At 38.1% G+C, this 21,094-nt stretch overlaps 1 protein-coding gene across 7 annotated transcripts in view; it reads right to left on the reverse strand.

The window, feature by feature from the left end:
* Positions 1-21,094, reverse strand: part of MICAL3 (microtubule associated monooxygenase, calponin and LIM domain containing 3) — a 162,388-nt gene that overhangs the window by 76,484 nt on the left and 64,810 nt on the right. For 4 of the 7 annotated variants that reach the window (XM_035346381.1, XM_035346406.1, XM_035346397.1 and 1 more), the window contains exons 4-16: positions 20,938-21,054; positions 20,158-20,259; positions 19,442-19,597; positions 18,775-18,875; positions 17,819-18,076; positions 17,109-17,224; positions 16,490-16,616; positions 15,868-15,961; positions 14,562-14,709; positions 13,038-13,234; positions 11,986-12,098; positions 11,422-11,484; positions 10,646-10,819 (exon numbers count right to left, since the gene is read on the reverse strand). In XM_035346381.1, coding sequence (XP_035202272.1) covers positions 10,646-10,819; positions 11,422-11,484; positions 11,986-12,098; positions 13,038-13,234; positions 14,562-14,709; positions 15,868-15,961; positions 16,490-16,616; positions 17,109-17,224; positions 17,819-18,076; positions 18,775-18,875; positions 19,442-19,597; positions 20,158-20,259; positions 20,938-21,054 — 1,766 coding nt within the window. Of the gene's footprint in view, positions 1-110; positions 216-2,104; positions 2,162-4,675; positions 4,772-9,449; positions 9,543-10,645; positions 10,820-11,421; positions 11,485-11,985; positions 12,099-13,037; positions 13,235-14,561; positions 14,710-15,867; positions 15,962-16,489; positions 16,617-17,108; positions 17,225-17,818; positions 18,077-18,774; positions 18,876-19,441; positions 19,598-20,157; positions 20,260-20,937; positions 21,055-21,094 lie in introns of all 7 variants that reach the window. The other 3 variants (XM_035346355.1, XM_035346365.1, XM_035346374.1) reach the window with 2 other exon arrangements.

The raw sequence follows: 21,094 nt of genomic DNA on the forward strand, positions 1-21,094 counted from the left end.
CAATGGTCCCTGTATTCTGGTGAATTTTTCCACCCCTCTTAGCACAGATGCCAGTGGTACCCAGAATCACCCCCTGATGCAGAACACCAGACAGGCAGGACTGTAGTCACCTGATGCCTCACGGCAGGCCTGGACTCCAGGAGGGCAGCCAGCTGACATGCCCTTTGTTCAACATTCTCAGGCACTTGGTCGTCAGAAAAAAAACGAGGAGATCTCTGTGAGGTAAGGAGGGAGGGAAGAAGTAAACAAACCAGGAAAAAAAATCCCCCAAAGGAAAAGACAACAAAACGCCAGACACAAGGTGGGAAATTCACATGCAGAGCAGGAAGAAGCTCCCTACCAAAGACTGTTTTCATTTCCACTGTGTACTGCATTAATGTTCTAATGAAGAGCTATAGTTTGACAGTCCAGGCTAAGAAAAAATCAGCTGAATTAGACATTATTCACAACTTTCCCACCTGGGACAGCTGCAGCCAAAACCAAACAAGCGCATAGCCTCTCTCTGGCATTGCCATCCAAACAAAAATAAAAACCAACCAAACAAAACCCAAACCCAAAAGAAAACAAAAAAAACTCTTCATCAAGATGAGGCTTTACCATGCACAAAGGAACTTATTCACCAATTTATTTCACCCTAGTGCTTGTTTGTCGAGAATTTCCTTTACACATCTACACCTGCACGTTTGTGTTTCTCAGATTTTCTGCACAGAAACACACATTTTTAGGGCAATATATTTCAGTGTTCATAAAGAATTAAATAAGCTCTTTAAAGATGACTGTATATGAAAAGAGAATGCTGTGCTTATAAAAGAGAGGATGTTTAATGAGACTGGCTGGTTGAAGCAAAATCGAACTAGCACAGAAGTTGCCGATTTTACTTCTGCAATTCTGTCATACTTGTTCTTACTGCACCATCGTGTCAACACACCCCAATCACTATATCTGACACCTCTGCTATTCTGGTCTTTCATATCAATCTTGCTGAATTGTTGTGTGTTGCACACAGTGACATGGAAAAAAGACCTGACTTGGCCTGCTGTACAGGACAGAGTATCACTTGCAACATCATACAGCTTTCAGCTAATTTGTTTGTAGTGTTCAAAAGTAAACGGACCAGGAACTACAACTGTGTGTGTGAAGAAACCTCAGGCTTAATCTGTCAAGAAAGCTAAAGTGCTGCTACATACTGTTAACTGTTCTCCAAAGCAGAACAGAAAATCGGGGTCACACCCAATCAATGAGAAACACTTTTCCCATTCAAACACATTAATAATACTCTCTATTTTCAGCTGCTTTCGGTTCCACCTACTCCTTCCTACTAGATAATTTTCACTAAAACTAGGGCCTATTATAAAGCTGTGGGCTTCTGTGTCACTGCAGACACATGCTTATTCATTTCCTACTGCCTGACAGAAAACATTCGGCCCACAAGTGTCTTTTGTGTAAAACACATTTTTGAAGTTACAAGTTTTATAGCTGGCTACCATTTATGACTTAATTCATTAAAAGCCTTTACTGGAATGTCAATTAATTTGTCAATATGAATTCAAATTAACCAATTCTTTTGAGTGTCTATCTTTCCTTTTCCCATGCTTCTGGATAATACTGAATCATTGAGACAGGCTGTTGAATATTTCATTGTTAAGAAGGCTTCAGCCCTCTATACTAAATAATGCCTCATCATTTTTCCTTTTACTTTGGCCTGTAGGAGGCAGGATGGAATGCCAGTTGTTTAACCATCCAGAAAGCAAGCAGTGAACACAATGCAACCGTGTTCGCATGAACTAGCGCAAAACAACTCTTCTTGTTCTGCTACAGCCACAGCATACTTCAAAAAGAGGTGTGAGAGAAAAAGAAGAATGGGAAGAGCTTAAGTGCCAAATCTATGGCAAAATACAAGCATATAGCAAACTGTTGATGAAGGCTTGTTATGCATTTGTGTGCGCATCACGCAGAAAGAGTTGACTGCTCCTAACTGACTCTCAGCAGTTTCAGCATGTTAACAGCAGCATTAGGATAAGTGCTTCACTACTCAGTACATTTGCTCCCTGTATTGCACACAGCTGTGTCATCAGCATCCATGCCATTTGTTCATGCTCTTTACCCTTCCTTGTCTGGGACTCTGCTCCCCAAGAAAGTCAGCACCAGGTTCCCTGTTTCTCTGCAGGCAACAAATTATGATCTTAATAACAATTACAGACCAACTTCCTAGTCAAAAAAGACTGAATTTGATTTTTCTTAGAATGTAGGTAGAAAAGAAGTCATAACGATAGAAAAAACAGTTTATTGAGAAGAATATTTTTAAAGTGGCAATAATGACTTAGTTCCTGTAGGGAAGATATTAAAAAAAAAAGTTCATATAGATTCGTATTAAATCTGTTAACCATAGTGTAATAAAATTAGTACAATAAAGATGGTAAGACACTCGACATCTACTGTGATGTTAGATCAAAGGAAAGAAATAGAAAGTTTAAAGGAATTGGTAGAATGAATGCATTAGAAGTGTAGAGTTTTTAAAATACATCGGTGTAACAAGCACATAGATCCATTTGACTCACTATGAGGTGTGGGCCAAGATAATTTCAGAAAAAGAATAAGGAAGAAAAAAGGTATCCAAAGGCAGGTCCCTCAAATACTGGTTCTAACAGATTACTCCTGTAGCACAGGAGGTAAAAATTCCTCTGGAGTTAAAAGGAGGAAGCTGACAATGCTTTTTTTTTTTTTTTTTTTTTTTTTTAATTTGAGCAAAATTGTTTCCTACAGGACACGAGGTAGAAAATGGTCTATGTACATTTAGATCCAGCAGCAGTCAGGTCTCATGACTGAGCTAGGCAAGTAAGAGAGAGTCACAGGACAAACAAATAAAATACTTGGAGAAGACAGGGATGGAAAATACAGAGCTAAAGGGTCCTCAGAAACTGAAAGTCCATTTTTTAAATATGGAAAGTGACTGCCAAACCATAGATTAAAAAATAAATCTCAACATTTAAGTTAGTTTCTCCGTCATAACCTTGGGGAAAATCTTCAAAGGATCTTGATGAGAGGAAGGCTGCTAGCTATCACAATATCTGGTGCCCTGCCACAGGGCAAGAGGCAATGGGCACAACCTGAAGCACAGGAGGTTCCAGCTGAATATGAGAGGGCACTTCTGTACTGTGAGGGTGACAGAGCACTGGAACAGGCTGCCCAGAGGCTGTGGAGTCTCCTACTCTGGAGGTATTCAAAACTAGCCTGGATACCATCCTGTGCAATGTGCTCTAGGTGACCCTGCTTGAGCAGGGCGTACGGACTAGATAATCTTCAGAGGTCCCTTCAACCACAACCATTTTGTAATGATACAACTTCTCATTACAGTCAACTCTGTTTAGATGTGGGTTTTGCTAATGAAAAGGGCTTTCCCCACCTATTTTACCCAGATGTGCATTCCTGAATCCTTCCTTGCACCACACTGTCCACAGTGTGCCAGAAAACAAACTACTGTTTTTGTTAGAACAATTTAAAATCAGTTTGGTAAGCAGGCCTAACTAGTCTGCACAAATCTGACCTAGGAGAAGCAGGAGAGGAAGTGTGGTCCAGAGGCTGTAGTGAGGGCAGATGAAATGTAACATGTAACTGTACTCTGAGAAACCACAGCAGTAAGACAAGTCAAACAATATTTTCAAGAATGTCCCTTTTCTACTCCACTAAAAGTAGAGTTTATAGGAAAACAAGTGCTCAGCAAAGAAACATTTTCCACCTTTGAGGAAATCTATTTGGGTCTATGGAACTGTAGCTGCCTTTTTATCAACTAAAGATTAGTTAAGGGTTGATCAGGAAGGAGGAGAATTTATTACTGCAGTAGGAAAATGGAACAAAAATAAAGAGAGACAGAGAAGCAGGATGACCATGTATAACAAACGAGACACGGGTATTCAAAGATTTCAGGTAATATTTAACTAGAAGGACAACAAATACATGTGTACACCCATGTGATTCACATGTATATACTGCGTTCAGAACAACACAACTCCAAATGCAAACTAAGACAGACTGAACACAAACTCTTGAGACAAAGGCCTGGATGTGGGGGAAACTGAAGGACCAAACTGGACATGTACAGGCCACAACAACAATTCAAAAAAGGACTTCATGCAATAAATCTGAAAGAGTTTCATGGATACAAGAGCAAATTCTCAGTCACACTTCTATAAACAAAGAACAGAGATGGAGAAAAGTTGCAATTTCCATCCCTGAACTACTCCAAACATACTAATTTCTGTTTAGAAAAAAAGGAACCTTTGGCCAGTGAATGATACGTAATACAAGATCATGTTCTAATACTTAGACAAAAGCACACCTACTGAATTTCTAAGAAGCATATGTATACCTTAAAGGTAGACATGGCCCTTTTATTTCAGCTCTATTTTGCTGCAACTCAAAACTGAAGAAGGCTACTGTAATTACCAATTACCCTAGAGTAAAGTCTCAGAATCTCCAGTGCATTAGTCAATCATCAAAATGATGCTTCTTCTGAGTTAATGCTGTGTTTCTATTCTAAGGGGTTGAAGAAGCCCTATCACCCTCTGAAAAAATAAAATTGGAAATATATTTGTAAGTGGGATGTCTGGTAACCAGTTTAGTCACTTGTACAAAGCAGTAATGAAGAGAGAGGGACAGAGCATGCGGAGGGAATCACCTGCTGCCTGGGATACGGTGGAGAGGAGGGTGGAGTGGAAGAAGAGAGCATGATCACTTTTTTGGGGCAGGTCCGACAACGTTCCTTACTCCTCATCTTTTTTTAAAACAAAAACAAAAAAAGAAAAAAAAAAAACATAATAATGGTAGAAAAGCTAAGATAACATTACCCTTGACTTTGTAAGACAGGCTAGAATGCATAAGCTGAGACCATGATCCTATGCTCGTAGCTCTTATGAATGACCTAAAGCCACATTTTATCCAAGCTGAGAGAAAATTTTCACCCCTATTTACATGATCACACATCCATTTGACAGATTATTCTAGAGACAGCCAATAAGCATGTAGTTATAGCAATAATCAATTCAAGCAACAGTTTCTGAGTCAGAGTCAAGGTCTTATGCTCAGTCACATGTAAAACTTGAAACTCTTGGTGGCAGAGTTGGACTGCTCTTGTTGCTTCATGAAAAATTACTTAAGTGCTGTGCCTTGCAATGTTTAAGAATATCTGTCCTGTTGACCTGATTACTCTTGCTTGCAGCTTATTAACAATACAACTCAAGTCACAGTATCCGGTTCTCAGTTTCTCTACCTTACAGATATTAAACCAACTCAGGCAAGTTAAATTGTGCTTTGCCATTCTACTAGAAGAGAAATACACCTGCTTTCAATGCAGTATGTAGCCATACTGAATAAACTGCATACTACACAATGCATATATGTCCTCATTTTTATATACCGAAAGAACATGCCTTGCTAGTTCTTTATGTCCCTGCTACGTACAGTCTTTTCCCCACCATTTCTAGATATTTAATGTATCTTATGCTTGCTTTTTTTTCCTTTTCACAGGAGCATATCTGGAACTTGTTGCACTGAAAAAAAAAATGTTTGTTTCCAGAGTCACTGCTAGATAGCCTCCAAAGAAACAGCGTGCTGTGTAAAGATACTACCGATATTCATTATGGTCCTGACAGCTGAGCTGGCGCTAACATCTATTTGGGTGTTCTCTTCCCCTTCACCAAAAAAGTCAACTCTAATTCAAACAGATGCTACAAGCAGCTTAAACTAAGCCACATGATTTTGCACTGAAGTGGATGAGGAACATTCAAAAGGCTCCGCTGTGAAGGCACTAATCTCTAGCAGAAAGGGAGGTAACATTTTCAATTACTACAGCTGTTCATAGACTGTCCATGGCCTAGTTTGCATCTGAATTTTCTGTATATTCCCAAACTTGTGTAATTTTTCACGGCACATCATGGAATATAACACTGTATGGGTATATGAAGTACATGTTCAGTCCTCCAGTAGGATGTATCTCTAAGCATGCAAAGTCAAAGATGGCTACAGGAACAAGGAAAGAAAGACTTAACATATTTAAATGAGAAATTAAGTAGGAAAACAGTATTTGCAGAAATAATTGGTATAAGTTCTCTTCTGCTGAAATTTCAGATCCAGCTGACTGTGGTCATCTCATACAGTACATCTCTTTCAAAATCACAATTCCAACAGAATTACTGAGAAGGGTTTTTACTAACACACTTTTATCACGTATCAGGAAATCCTCTTAAAAGAACAAACATCAGATGTCCAGAGGCAGAAGAGATTTGTGCTGCACAACATGCGATCTCTATCTTACAAGCATCTTCATACACATCAGCGATTTACAGTTGTGCATTACACACATACCTTCTTGTTGTTAGGAGGCTATGAAATTATGGCAGAAAAATGCTGAAGACCGTAAGTTCATAGATTGGAATCCAGGACAAAATTCAGCCTGATGGGCTAGTCTCCCACACCATAACCAGTCAGATACTCTTCTGGATAGACTACATGGCTTTCCAATAGCTTCATGATCCCTGATGAGATGTTCTTTCTCAAAAGCAGTGAAAATGGAAAGCAACAGAATGCAACGTGGAAGATATTTTAGCACAAGTAGAGGTTAATTTGAGATTATCCACCATACCACAAAATGCAATCCAGCTTTTTTTTTTTTTTTTTAAGAGATACAGATACTACATCACAAAAAAATGCACATTTCTCCTGTCCACATACACAAACATTATCTTCATGCACTACCAGCTGCTGCTGAGATGTTCATAGTAGCATGAACCCAGTTTTGACAACATAGATCAGCATTCCCAAATAGAGTAGTACAACAAAGCAAACACTGCAATCTAATTCAGGAAGAAAAAACAGGCCACACTGAATGCTTACAGCAGCAGACTGAGGAAGTTTTTAACCTGCTTGATCCTTTCAAGGTTTTCCCTTTTCAGGACAGATAACAAGAAAGTCTTGTGATGAAAGTAAAAACCACTTCAGAACAGATTCTGCCAAGACTTCACTCTTTCTAGGAATTCTGTCATACCAAGCCATCCCTATCCGACCTCTACAGCAGACACAGAGAGGCTCTGCATTATAAACTGAAACTGTTTGGCTGGTAACTCTTTAACTCCACGGAACAGCAAAATCCTAGTCTTAAACTGATAAGCAAGGACAGCTAATGAAGTCCATCTGACAGACATTGGCAAGCCACAGCCTAAGGCAGATGTAAATTCTCCAAAAAAAATTGGGTTGGTCCAACCCAGACCACCTTCTAGACGAACATCCAGTTCTCCCCTATAATTATTCTTGCTGCTTTTGCAGTACACTTTCCTCTTCCATGCAGCTTCCAAGATGCAGGACCAAACCAATCAATCACACGACACGAAACTATCCTTCTCCCAAGAACCCCTGAGGACCTCAACCTCATTCTGCCTGCAGGCAAGTATATGAGGTAACTTGTTGTTTTCTTCAAAAGCAGGTCACCATTTTGTCCCCTTCAGGAACTGCTTTGCTCCTCTTCAAAGGACTCCTCAGTAGAATTCTTTCATTATGTGATAAATCTTATGCAGAATCACTGAACAGAAGATTCTGCTTGTGAACTCTGACATTTGTGCCAAACAAGAGACCCTTCATGAGCAGATCTTTCTAGCAGACACAAATTCCCCCTGAAGACCTTGTCAGGAGCCATACCACTGCTTTTCAGCACCTGAGCACACTGCTGGCTCATATTCAGCCAACTATCAACCAATACTCCCAGGTCCTTCTCTGACAGGCAGTTTTCTAACGTCACTGTAGAAAGCCGTTTCAGTACCGAAGTAACACGCAGTCTCACAGCAGTCAGATTCCTTGTGCCTAAGCAAACAGAATTCAGAATCTTCAGCAGTCAGCCGAAGCACTGCTTCAGCAACAAATTCCCACAGGATGGATTTCTGTCCAAGCTTGACAAAGCTGGCTGTGTGGGTCAGTGCATGGCTTTCAGGCTCAGCTGATCTCTGATCAGTCCAGAAGAAATGGTTCTGTATATTCCCAATTAGTTTTTATGTGAAGACCATTGACATCCTTTATTTCCCTGGGCAAGTCCTAAGGAACCTTTCAAACAGGGACCATATAAACTGTTTCTTTGATCCTAATGTATTTTGCACATTGGGCATCTTTTAGACCCGCTTTTATTCTTCTCCATTTCATTGTTACATGAAAAACACCGAAAAATCCAAAATAAACTCGGGACCCAAGAACCAACCATCTTCTGCTGACACAGCAAAGCTCAAAGAAAAAGGTCAAGCAAACTTCAGCACCAATCTTGAGGGGAAAAGTCCCCACAGACAGCCGTCAATGTCTCTGCCGAATAAAAGGAGGGTGACATAAGCAGTGTTCATCAACTGACATGGTAATGTACAGCCACATACACTTCTTCTGTATCACTTCTTTGGGTTCTCCCCTATACCTGGAAGTATTCTTAAAAATTAAAATCTGTCTTAATCATGGATGATGAGTATCCACCTGAAAGTGAACTTCCAAACTTCTTCCTCTCGACTCCAAAAGCACGCTATGATTAAACTGCAACCAGAAAGAAACAGATGTTTCTCTAAATTATGGCTGTCATAAAAATATATTTCAGCACTCTCAGAAACAAGAGGAGGTGATTTGCACAGAGAAAGAGAGGAGGCGGAGAAAGCCAGTGAGATAAGTATCCCTGTTTGCCTGAACAGATTGTCACATGCCTTGCTTTCAAAGTGCACTGCTGAAAGAAAAATACCAGTAATAACAATGGGCTAAAACATACAAAAGAGAAAATAAAATATGATACCTACTGATCTTTCTTCTGTTGATCCCTATTCTGTCACTGTGTGTGGCAGAAAATATAAAATTTACTTAATCCACAGTAATACAGGAATCTGCAATGCAATGAAGGTGAGAAGCTCGCAAGGAAAGCTAGGTTTGTCACATAGAAAGGGAAACCACAGAAACTGAAATATCTCTTCCAATTGCAGAACACGTAGTATTTCATGTGAATAGCAAAACTGACAATCAATATCACTCTTTACACCAATGAAGAGCTTTAATACCACAGATGGCATGACATCTTTAACCTCACTGGCTGCAACAATTGCCTACATATTCTCTATTGTTTTCTAAGAAAATAATCTAGAAATACTTCAGACAATACAGCGTTGCATCTATAGGCAAGGTTTCTGATGAAACATCCACTGAAGACCTAGGAAGATGAAACTAGCATAAGACAAGGATAAATATGACTAAGTCCTCCTGAAACAATCAACCATGCATTATTACCAAAGGCAGACTTTGAATTTATTCATTAGAAGTTAAACTATTTAAAATAATGGACTCACACATTAAAAATGATATTTTTGCTGGAAAAGGACTGGTTTAAAAACAGGATAGTGATAGCTGGTGTTGGGTGCACATATCATATTCATAACCAATTTCTTTACCTGTTTCCACTGGGGCATGGGAGCTAGACGGCCCTGCTCTCGTCTGCTGGATGGTTGGTTGTGAACACGTTCTTGATAAGGCAGGACAGGCTGCTGCATGCAGGTTGTAGGGAAATTGGGATGGGACCAAGGAGAGATGATAGAATAGCAAAGGAAACTCGAAGAAAGCCAAAGGAATGAGAGACAGAATCAGACAGACAAACATTTAATAAAAAAATAGGGTAGAGGAGAATTCATTTAGCAAGTCATATATAAAAAGGGAAAAGACATCAACAAATAGGAAACTGCACTTTTTTTTTGATCTTCCCTTTATTTTCATTGTTTCTTCAATTCAGCCCGGTTATTCCAGCCAATATGCACTGGCTGAGGAAACATTTGACTGGCAAACAATAGAATAAATGTAATTGTTCTGAGATTATGCTATGCCACCAACACCACTGTGTAATGTAGCATACATACACCTGAACTAGACTTAAAGTAGCTGGGTAAGGTCCCATTCACAGTCTGGCCAGGGCAGCACAGAGCTTGGCACAAGCTATGAAGATAGACTATGCAGCAGAGCTAGAACTCAGGCACTTAAACCATACTGAGGCTTATACTGCTGACACTACACAGCTTAGCAGCATCTTCAAGTGACTCGGCATCACTTCAAAGATGACTACCCGGCAGTTGCAGTAGTTCAGATAATATCCTGAATAACCGGCAGTTGTTAGGAAGTCTCACTTGAAATGATATAAATATCCTGATTGAAATGAAATTCCCAGACATTTATCTGCTGTGCTTGCATAAAGATAAAAAAAACTTAATCACAGTTCACAAGAACAAACATATAACCTGACATGAAAATGTTTTAATCGGAATTTAAATGATAACTCTTAGAGGTGAGAAATGGGATGTTTCTGGAAAGCTTTTCAACAGCAAAAGTAGTTATACAAGAAACCTAATTGCTGGTAAGGTGTTTTTGAAAGAGATCACATAATACTGTCAGTAACAGGAAAGTAGACTTTCATTAGTAAGCTCTCCATCCCATACTCCCAGATGTAAATTTTTTCTCTTTTGAGTAACCTTCATTCTTCCCCAGGAGAGCCTTTGAAGTACAAGAGTACCACTAGCGTCCAGTCTTGAGGAATGCATGTTATTACTCATGATTTTGTGCCATGATTCCAAAATACAGTGTTTTATTAACCATCTCATACCTGTCTTCGTAAGGTTGAAGACTGCACTGGTGCATTCTCCTCAAACTTGGCCAGTAGCTGGGTTGCCATGGACTTGACTTTGTTCTGATTCCCAATGGCAGCATCAATCCTCCTCTCCGTCAGGGCACTCACCAATGTAGGTCTTTCTTCTCTGTAGCTTCGAGGGACATCCTCCTATTAACCAGTGCGATCAAAATTTAACAGATACATCCAGACGACCTTTTCTCTCTTCCCCTTTGCTGCAATAGATTTCTAACTGTGTAGAAAACAAATCTATTGGCATGCATTTGCAAGCTCACATTTTAATTTTCTTTGGTATGCCATCAAATGTTCTGATAAACTATCTTTCCAACCTTACTTGATACAGTTACCTACCCGAGAGACCACAGTTGAAACACTCATGAATGTGATGGGATAAAGCAAAGCGCTATCTTCAACCCTCACTGACTACTCTAAGTACTAACTTTTAGCTCACTTGCACCTATTTGGCTATAAGCACTTGAACTGAGGGACTACCTTGTGGAGCATAGTGGTTATGTATGCCTTTTGCACTAACGGAGACTACAGTTCAACTATGAATGAAACCTCTGACTCTGCTGCATTATTTTACTAAATGAAACTTTGATTTGGTGAGTGCACCAATAATAAAGTAAATTACAATAAAACCGCAATATCATTTGTAGTGTACTCTTCTTTCATAAGCATCAGTAAAATATTTCCTCTATAAATACAACAAAGCATAATTTCTGGAGAATTAATTTTAATTTAATACTTACATCCTCAGATTGGCTGGTTTTCCTCCTCTTTCCTGCACCATCCAGTTCTTTTTCTTTTTTGTCCTGAAAACAGATTAAGAAAGAAAAAAAAGAAAGATAAGGATTCGCATACCTTTCTGACAAATGTCATGAGTGCAATTAAATAAGTTTTGTATTGCAACTAATTAATTCTCTAGGTCATTGCCCATTTGTTTAACAAAAGGTGCTTTTTTTCTGTTGCATGTTGTCCCTCCCCACACTTTGGGGTTTCACATACTGGAAACTCTACCTAACATTCTTCAACACTTCCAACAAACTGGGAACTGAGCAATCAATTGTGTTCCAATACAAAGTATATCCCCACATTCTACCAAAAAGCTAGGATTTTAAGACCGAAATATACCACTAATTGAGAGTGCATATGACCAGTGTAATTCTAAAGGTCATGTATTGTCTCATGACAAGAGCTGAATAACACATGGTCTTTTGTAGATACATAGCAGACAGACACATCCATTTGCAGTACCACCTACTTGGACAGCAGCCTAGTAGACACAGCTGTTATCAAGACCGTGGTATGGTTACCTTTGGAGTACGTTTCCGAGAGATGCTTTGTCCCAGCTTACTGAGAAAAGAGATAGGAGATTTGGTACTGGCAATTAGGGCAGCTTTTTCTTCTGCATTCAGGTCCACACTATCTGTTAGCAAAAACAGGTAGGACAAGGGAATGCCATGAAATTATTTCTGCAGTGGTACTATTAAAAACACAACTGAAGGACTCACCTTTTTTTTTTTTTTTTTTTAAAAATACCACTCTTTTCCTTAAGCACTCTGTACAAAACGATTGTAAAGACTCCCAAATTAATACCTTTCTCAGCTATGCTTCTTCCTTCATTTTGCCAAAATCAGTTCTACTTCTAGGCTTTATAAACACCCAGAATAAATACTGTATTTACGTTCATATTTGAAGAGCATCATGATTATCAGTATTAGTAACAAGAGTTCAGAGTTTTTGCAAATAATACCTAACAGATATAGACTGTATTTTTAAATGGCTATTAAACACACTTTTTATTTTTTTCCCCCAGAATTACAGACGTGAATCAGACATATCTTAGAATTGAAATTAAGATCATCAGTAATAACAAAAAAGCTATTACATTATTAAGATTTAGAGATGGGCAATATTCACTTATGTTAAGCAACTATATTCTACAGTTTTAATCAAATATCTTTCATTCCTGCCTCTCATTGGCCTGAAGTCACTCTCACCACTCATGGATGGTAAAAAATAGATATAAAATTTGACCAGTATTTCAAAATTACCTACTAAACAAATACTAGCCAGGGATTTCACATTAGTGAAGACAGATGAACCCCTGAATAATAGCAAAAGAGCAGAGAAGTCATCAAATAGTGAAGTGAGTTTAGACTTTTGAGGGCATTACTTTGTATTTATTAACTCCTCTTTTTGCTCTTGATGCTCTTGTTTTTATAAACACCAATAAGACAACTTATTGTAAAGTTAGTGAGTGACTAGTCTAAGTACATGTGGAAGAAGCACAAAGATAACTCAAGCTCACACATTTATTCTGCAGCTATCTTTAAGTCTTAAAGACCTGCCCCAAACTCCTTACCACTAGAGGGGATGGTGTCTTTGAACATCTCATAGAACTGTGTGAGGTACATCACCATTGACAGTTTATCTGGTTCACCAACAGATGCCATTTCCTTTCCAGTCATAATGGGAGATATTCCAAACTCTTTTTCAGCAATGTCAAAGGCCAGCTGGTTATTCTTCTCCACATTGTGTTCATCCAAAGAATCAAAGTCTCTGCAAAGGGCAGAAAGAGGGCATGCACTGAATCAAGTGGCAATCAGTCTTCTGAAAGAAATGAGGGATCCGCTGCCATTTTTTTCTGAAATCTCCCAAATTTACTTGTCAACATACCTTTTGTATTGCAGAGTTGATGCTATTTAATTATGGTGAACTTTGACTCAAACTTAACTCTTTTTTCATTTGTTGCTCCTCCAATAAACCAATTTTTAAATTCTTAAGAACTTGATTATTCCCCAAAATACATCTTCACTTCCTCCGTTGCTGGAAAACTCTACTGCTTTCCTGTATGTAAAATCTTTTATGTGCTTGGAACTAAATTAAGTTCTAAATGAAGTTTCTCTTTGTCCCCATTTTTCTTGACTGACCCCTTATTTTGTTCTATTTTTTTCCAAAACTTGTAGAAATATATATATATACATATATATATGTATATATATACACAAAGCTAAAACTCTATAAAAAGTTACATAGTTCATATAACTCTCCATAAGCTATCTGAAAAGCAACACAGTACAGAATACTTTCACTTGAACCCTTCTCAAGTTATGTATCTATTAAAAAGAGTAGCTCAGTTAACTTGAGTGCACCAGTAGCAAAGCAATTCAGTGCACATGGAAGGGAACAACCACACAATTATTTAGCATGCTTTTTACTGGATTACGCCTTTAATTACATCTCTGGCATTTATTTTTTCTAATGTCCCTTTGGGAAGTTGAAGTCACTGCAGAGTTCAATTAAACTAACAGAGTCTTTGATACTAATACTTCTGCCAGCCACTGCTTTCATGTTCTAGAATGGGGCTACTGCTTTATTCAATATATAGTGTAAGAGGACAGCCTCTCTTTCATCCAAACAACATGTTAGTTTACAAACAGCGACATTCAGGTAGTGAGTCACTACTTCTGTAAAAGGCAGCCTTAAAGTTTTAAAAAAGTTACCGTCAAACAGGAGATTAAAAGGTCTGTGTAGAGAATTGTTCACAAGAAATTTAACTGAAGCAATCAACTATTCCTGACTAGTTTCACAGTGAAGAGCTGTTTGACAAAAATGAATTCCAGACAATACCAATTTGAAGTTTAATTCTGTCAAATCATCCAGAAAATAAAATGACAACACATTTACCTTCATATTCATCAAGCTATTAGGATCTTCCACTCTGCTGGTGAATCACTGTACATTAGCTTCTATCAGGCTTAATTGACTTAATTTCAATCCATTACTTCATAAGTCACAAACACATGGCCTCACTCTCAATCGTATTTGTTTGAAATATAACTAACGTTTTGCCCTTCCCAGATCTTCAAAAGAGCCAATTACTTACATTAAGTCTGGACGGTATCTGTGGATGATGGCACACAAAGCTAAGCCACTTTTCCATGACATCGTGAGATCTGTAACATTTACACCAGCGTACCCATCTGTCTGCCTCTGGCACCAATTGAGCAATTTGCTAGAGCGAGCTACAGACTCTGTAAGAAATCAGGTTGTTAAGTAGAAACACACAAAATCTCTTACATGAATTTTAACTACATCATAAAAAATATGAATAGACAAATAAAACCTTCATGTAAACAATATGCTCCTTCTACAATGGGCAACACAGGACAAAATTATTATTATTGTTTTTAAAGGCTATCATATCTATTTTAGATCCAGGAAAGGATTTTTCATTCGCTAAAAAGTAATTATAGAAGTTGTATCTTGCCAGACATTTCACCCTAGCCCTTATAAAAGAGCCCCAGGAATTATAAAGTAGTTACAAAGGCTTGTTTTAAATATTATCAAAGGGATATGCAGTAGTACAATGCTCTCTAAAGCCCAGATACACTATTTGTAATGCAAGAATTACAAATGTACTTTTGTAATTGTTTCTTTCCTATTGAAAATCTTCCATTAGAAGTGCTGACCTATTTTGACCTTGCCTTACTGCAAGATCTGACAAGATTACAGCCTAAAGGGACATGGTTGCAGGCCAAAGAACAAATTCAAAGACTACATATTCAGCAGTGAAAGGAGGCTTAGCAGCAAAGCACCATTCAGAGAGACCCCAGTGCTATCTGGACATTCGAAGTCAAGGTGCGCAAATGGAAATGTTCAACATACCCCTTGGGGTATAGGACAAGTAGACTGATACTGAAATGCTTCTCAGAAGGCATCTAGCTTTCAGAATAACATAAGTAAAGTAAGGTTCCATTTAGTTAAGCTAGGAGATGAGATTAAGTAAAGAAAAGCATAAACATGAAAGACTGTACTAGAAATAACTTCTGTTATTTTTATAAGAATTTTGTGTTTACTGTTAGAGTGAATTCAGGCAAGCCTCCTGCACTCTAAGTAAGGACATTGTTACGGGGATAAGGGAGGTGAAAAGCAATGCTTGGATAACATGACGTTCTAGAAAAATTGCAGCAGTATAAAGCAAGGAAACTAGGTAAACAAAAATATATTTGCATGCTAATTGAAACTTGAAAGATTGGAAAAAAAATCAGACTGCTGACAAAACAATTGCTAGATACTTTTTCTACAGAAAAAGAGCCTGACTAAAGAATACACTAGTGACATTGCTCCACGTGCCCTGCACTAATTCAGCCCCAGAATACCAAAAGGAATGGAGTAGTAACAAGGCCTACCATTCCGAGTCAGCTTTGGTGTCCTGGAGTTCACAAAGTTCTCTATTTCCAGGTGAATGTCTTTCAAGTCTCCTGTATTATACAAGTGGCGTACCTAAAGTGATTAAAAAAAAATGTAAATGACCAACATGCTCTGTACCCAACATCCATAAAGAAAGGGCAGGAGAACACGAATGCAAAAGAAAGAAGACAAGTATTCTTATGTAGCAGAAAACTATAGCTCAAAAACTCCAGAACAAGGGACAATTTGTCAGTGCTGAATAGTTTAGATGACTGCTGCTGCTTAGTGGATACCAAATTGTAATGATAGACTGGTATACTAGACAGTACAAAGAAAATGCAAGCACAGACACGTTTATAGATTTCATGTATCATCACAGCATGGTTAAAACTGTTAAAATCAAAAATACAGATGATTTAAAAGCACATTTTTACAACTCCTAAACTCTAGACAAAACAGAAATTAAAGAGCTTGACTCTTGTCTGATATATCTGCATCTCACTGCTTCCAAGTTATACTGCCACAGTCAGGTCATTATCAGTCCCAAAACATGAGCACAGTTTCCCCTACAAAGAGACAATGCAGATTACAAATATTCAGAAGCACCATTTTTCTAGTTACCTGCTGTGGCCGCAAGAAGTTGACATTGATATTGGGATACCGGGTGGCTGGATCGATGCTATAATGGCTGAAGTTTTTACTCACATTCTCTGGGGTGGTCTGAGGCAGTAGCCTATAAATGCTTTCCCTTAGGGGAAAAAAAAAAGAAAAAAAAAAAAAAAAAAGTTTGTTTGTAAAGATGCATCACTACTAATACTGTTAAGAAAATCATAAAATATATTTACAAGATAATAGGGAATGGCAAAGAGTTTTGTTGTCTCTGGTACTTTAAAGGCACCTCCATCTTCATCTAGTTTGCTACTGAAAGGCTTGTGACAGTAAGTCAGGCTCACTATCTCCATGTAATACCAATAAGCACCAATAAAAGACTCATCTAATCTGCTTTGTAAAACTTGGACCAAGAACAGCTTCAACATTTCTTATTCCTCTATAAACATACTTCAGCTTATCAGCTCCTTCATATTTTTTTCTTCAATTTAATTATACGCACAAGCACCCTCTAAAAACAGTGAGAATCTTTATCTCCTATCTATATATTCGCACTAGAAGGAATTGGAACTAATGATGAGATGTTGGAGGATGAGATTAGAACTGAAAGTGTAAGCATTTTTTCTACTACCTCTCTGCAAGAACTTCCAAAGGACTTGCTCCAAGTGACCAACTTCGTACCATCCAAGCAGAGTCCATTGCAGCCAAAAATCCCCTGGCTATTCCAGTTCCCATTGGCCAAAATGGCTAATATAATAGTTTCCAAAAAGAAGAACAGAAAGGAAAAACATCAGTTAGAGAACATTTTAAACCAATACCACAAATATAGAGGGAAGTCTGCTGGGAAATTTCTGCTCAGTAATTAGCTTGAAGCTCTACTCCCACTGGGCTAGAGGAAGACAGATGCATGGTGAATTGTCCATGAGCTTCCTCAAGGCCAAATGCTCCTCTATGGCCAACAGCTATTCATAGCCTGGAGGATCTTAAGAGCTACTCTTCAATACTATACTTTTTAACCAACTACAAAATGCTAATTATTAACAGGCCTAGAGCCAGTTCCCACAGCGAATATAATTGTTCCAATAAGAAGCACATGGAATAGATATAACTTCACAAAAATCTCTGCACATATTTTCTTACGCATGATCATTACCATTCTAAATATTCTGTTTTCCCAACATGCCTACCCTTCTTTCAAACCTCCCACTCTATTATATAATAAACAGCAGCATTCCTCACAATTAACTGTCTTACAGACAGCACACATTTCAGTGATTGGTGCAATGGTCTGTGCTTACACTTCAATTCCCTGTTTACAAATGGTAAGTTTAAAACACAAACCTCTAAGAGACTGTCCCCGACCAGTGCCACAAGTAGCTGGTGGCCATTCTGCTCTCGCACCAGAGCTGCATTCTCTGATGCATACATGCACGTGAAGTCAAACATTGCCACATCTGGCTGCCCGTAATGATTGATGGCAAAGTCTAGTGAAGGCAGTTGCTGATTAGTGGAGAAATCAGCTGCTTCTCTGGCATAGTTTAGCAAAGCCTCCTGGTCCACGTTCTCCCGAGAGAGTAGTAACTCCGTATCAGCATAATCCTGCCAAAGAGAGACAATTAAAGAGAAACAGCCAAATCTATAATGTTATTTTAAGACTGGCATATACAATGTTGGCATTAAAAAATCCACTACAAATCCACTGATACAGGTTTGCCCTTTAATTCTTACATTCCTAACAATGCTTATAATTCCAAGGAAAATTTTGTAAATCTTTTACTGAAAACAGTCATCAGTCCTACTGGCATTTCTGAGTGTGAAAGGGCCAACAAACTTCTGAGCATTTCTCTTCACACAAAAGGCACAAGACCTCACTCCTTATGTATTCATTTGTGGCCAAGCTACTTTTAAATCTGCTTCTGTCAGCATAAGATGGATATAAATCTCCAAGAATTTCTTCACTCCCTGCTTTTTCATTTTCATTAACTGAGAGAAGCTTATACAAGCCACCAAAGGTTCTTTAGGCAAATATTATCTTAACGTGAACAAAACCCTCAAACTGACAAAAGGATACAAATTTAGACAGGGTAGATCTTACAACACTTTTCTCATGGCTGAGAAAAGCATGAGAAAAAAGCTCCTACTTCAGAAGGTCATTAATCACATATGTTTGTTTCTAAAATACACCTGTATAAAAACATCATGCAGTGAAGTAAGAGTGTGTTTTCCCTTTTAGCATACTAAAACCAAGTTGTCCCACAATCTTAGTACATAAAGAATATATAAAAGTTAATACCCACATGCCGTATTACACCTTTATCCAGTAGGCTCTGTTTTTTGGCAGTCATGACAAAGTAGTGTGTATCATCTTTATAGTAGACAATGTTCTCCAAGTCAATACCTTGTGACAGAATAAGAAAGTGAAGGAACATGTTAGACAGTACATGCAAAAATGATCTCTTTGGAAGAAAGTAAACTGAAGCTACATGGTTAGAAAACCTTAGGGAGAGTGCCAAGCAACTTCTTCCCATGCTTTTGATGATTTTACAAAGTTACATCTTTAACATAACCACAAACAGAGCATTTCACCTGTATATAGGTATTTTTTTTTCAAAAATATATTTATCATCACATTAAGGTTTGTATGCAGATGTGGAGTGCAGGAAGCTAAACTCAGGATTCAGGCTTTTCTTAAGAGCCGATCAGATTTCCTGAAAACCCTCAGGGAAATAAGTTCTCCACTTCTGAACAAAATGACACACATCTGAACGACACACACCTGCTTTGTACAGATGTATAGAACAGCTGCAAAAATGAGGGAAGCAAGATTTCAAAGAGAGACAGCAATGACTGACTTCTTGGCACAAGTCATTTGTTTATTGATTAAACATTGTGATACCTGAGTTACAAATTTGAAGTAAAAAAGACAAGCAGTTTTCATTGGAAATTTGGCAATTGCTGACAAACCTGTGGCTTCTCGTAGATCCTGGAAGAATTTCTGGTTGAATATGAACGCCACACCACTGATCTCTTCTACTTTGGCTTCGGCTGTGGTGTTGCGATTGATGAAGTTTGCTGTGATAGCAATCGCTAGTTTACCACGGAACTCTTTTCGGCGAAACCCTATGGGAAAGATAAAGTGGTAATGCTGAAAAATAGAGCATAGCTTCAGAGAATGCTCAGCATGCTGTAGACAGATGTCCTCACAAAATAAAGATTGAATCTGATACCTTACAAACTCTGAGAAAGCAACAATTGCTTCATCAGAAGAATAGAGGCTCTTATTTAGGGATAAAGCATCCCCCCTCTTTCTTACCTCTTTCCCAAAAACTGTAATTTACATCAAAATGCTAGATAAAATTCTCTACTACACAGAAGAAGAAGATTTAACACTTAACTCCTACTTTCAAAATTAAGAGTTACAACACTATTTAGCTAAAGAAAGAAGGTGGGAAAAATTATTCAGGTCAAATATCTCATTCTTTTGCTGGTGGATAGAAAGAAGAAAAATATGACCCACGTGTGTTGATAAAAACAGGTTTCTAAATGGACTTTTATTTATTTTTTTCCCTAACCTAATGTCTTTCAAGATTTTGATCAGGATTTTGAAGTCTTTTTTCTTCATGTCTGCTCTAACTAATTTAAGAATTAGTTCTATTTTAAAGAGAATTAAGGACACTTACCTTCTAAGGTGTTCCTCCTGCCATCCCCTCCAATGATTACTTCAAATTCATACTCTGATACTGGATGGGTTTTTGGATGGACCAATGCCCGCCAACCTATTCCTGTTGATAAACTCCAGGTTAATGACAAGAAGCAATGCACATAGTAGAACAAATATATAAAAACACATCCATAATCCTTTTCTCACATTGTCAATAGATACACTGCAAGATTGCTATATTGTTGACAGGGCTGTTGCTGACTTGCACAGCCACTCTGTGAATCAAAGAATGCACTTTGCTAGGCAGCGACATCCCCAGTAACTCCTCCCTGATTATTACCTTTAAGGATCACTAAAACCTTCACAGGTTCTCTACTATTTATTCAATTAACACAATGCCAAAAGACAAGTAAGCCACCATCTCTCACAGCAATCGGACAGCGGGTTTCACAACGATGCAAACAGCATAACAAAGATTGTTCACTGATATAAATATCCTCCGTGAATGCAAAGAAAATAGTTGTTTTGAAAAGATACTTTCTAAGTGTAATAGGCTTAACTATGTTAGGAGAAATTAGAACTACTGTGTTTTGGATTATTTCTGCTTAGTAATTCAGGTGATATTGTTTTACTAGAAAGAATAAAGCCTACTAAAACTCAAGCAAAAGTGTATTGAAGATTACTCTCATTGATGGAGCATGAGGAAAAGACTCAGAGTAATATGCAACATTAAGGAGTGGGAATCTGTGCCCCTACCACAATTTCCCCTTTCTCTAGAACTCATTTCAGTGCTACTTGCTTTCATTTTCCTGATCCTCTGGAGGGTAAACAAGCCCCTGAAATTCCACATTGACATGGATCTCTATTCCCAAGATCAAGGCAACCTTCAAAAGGATAAGCTGGAGTTGACGTATACCTGAAAAAAAGCAGATAATAGAGAAATGAGAGAAAAAGGA

The sequence above is a fragment of the Oxyura jamaicensis genome, chromosome 1, assembly GCF_011077185.1.
Source record: "Oxyura jamaicensis isolate SHBP4307 breed ruddy duck chromosome 1, BPBGC_Ojam_1.0, whole genome shotgun sequence".
NCBI lineage: Eukaryota > Metazoa > Chordata > Aves > Anseriformes > Anatidae > Oxyura > Oxyura jamaicensis.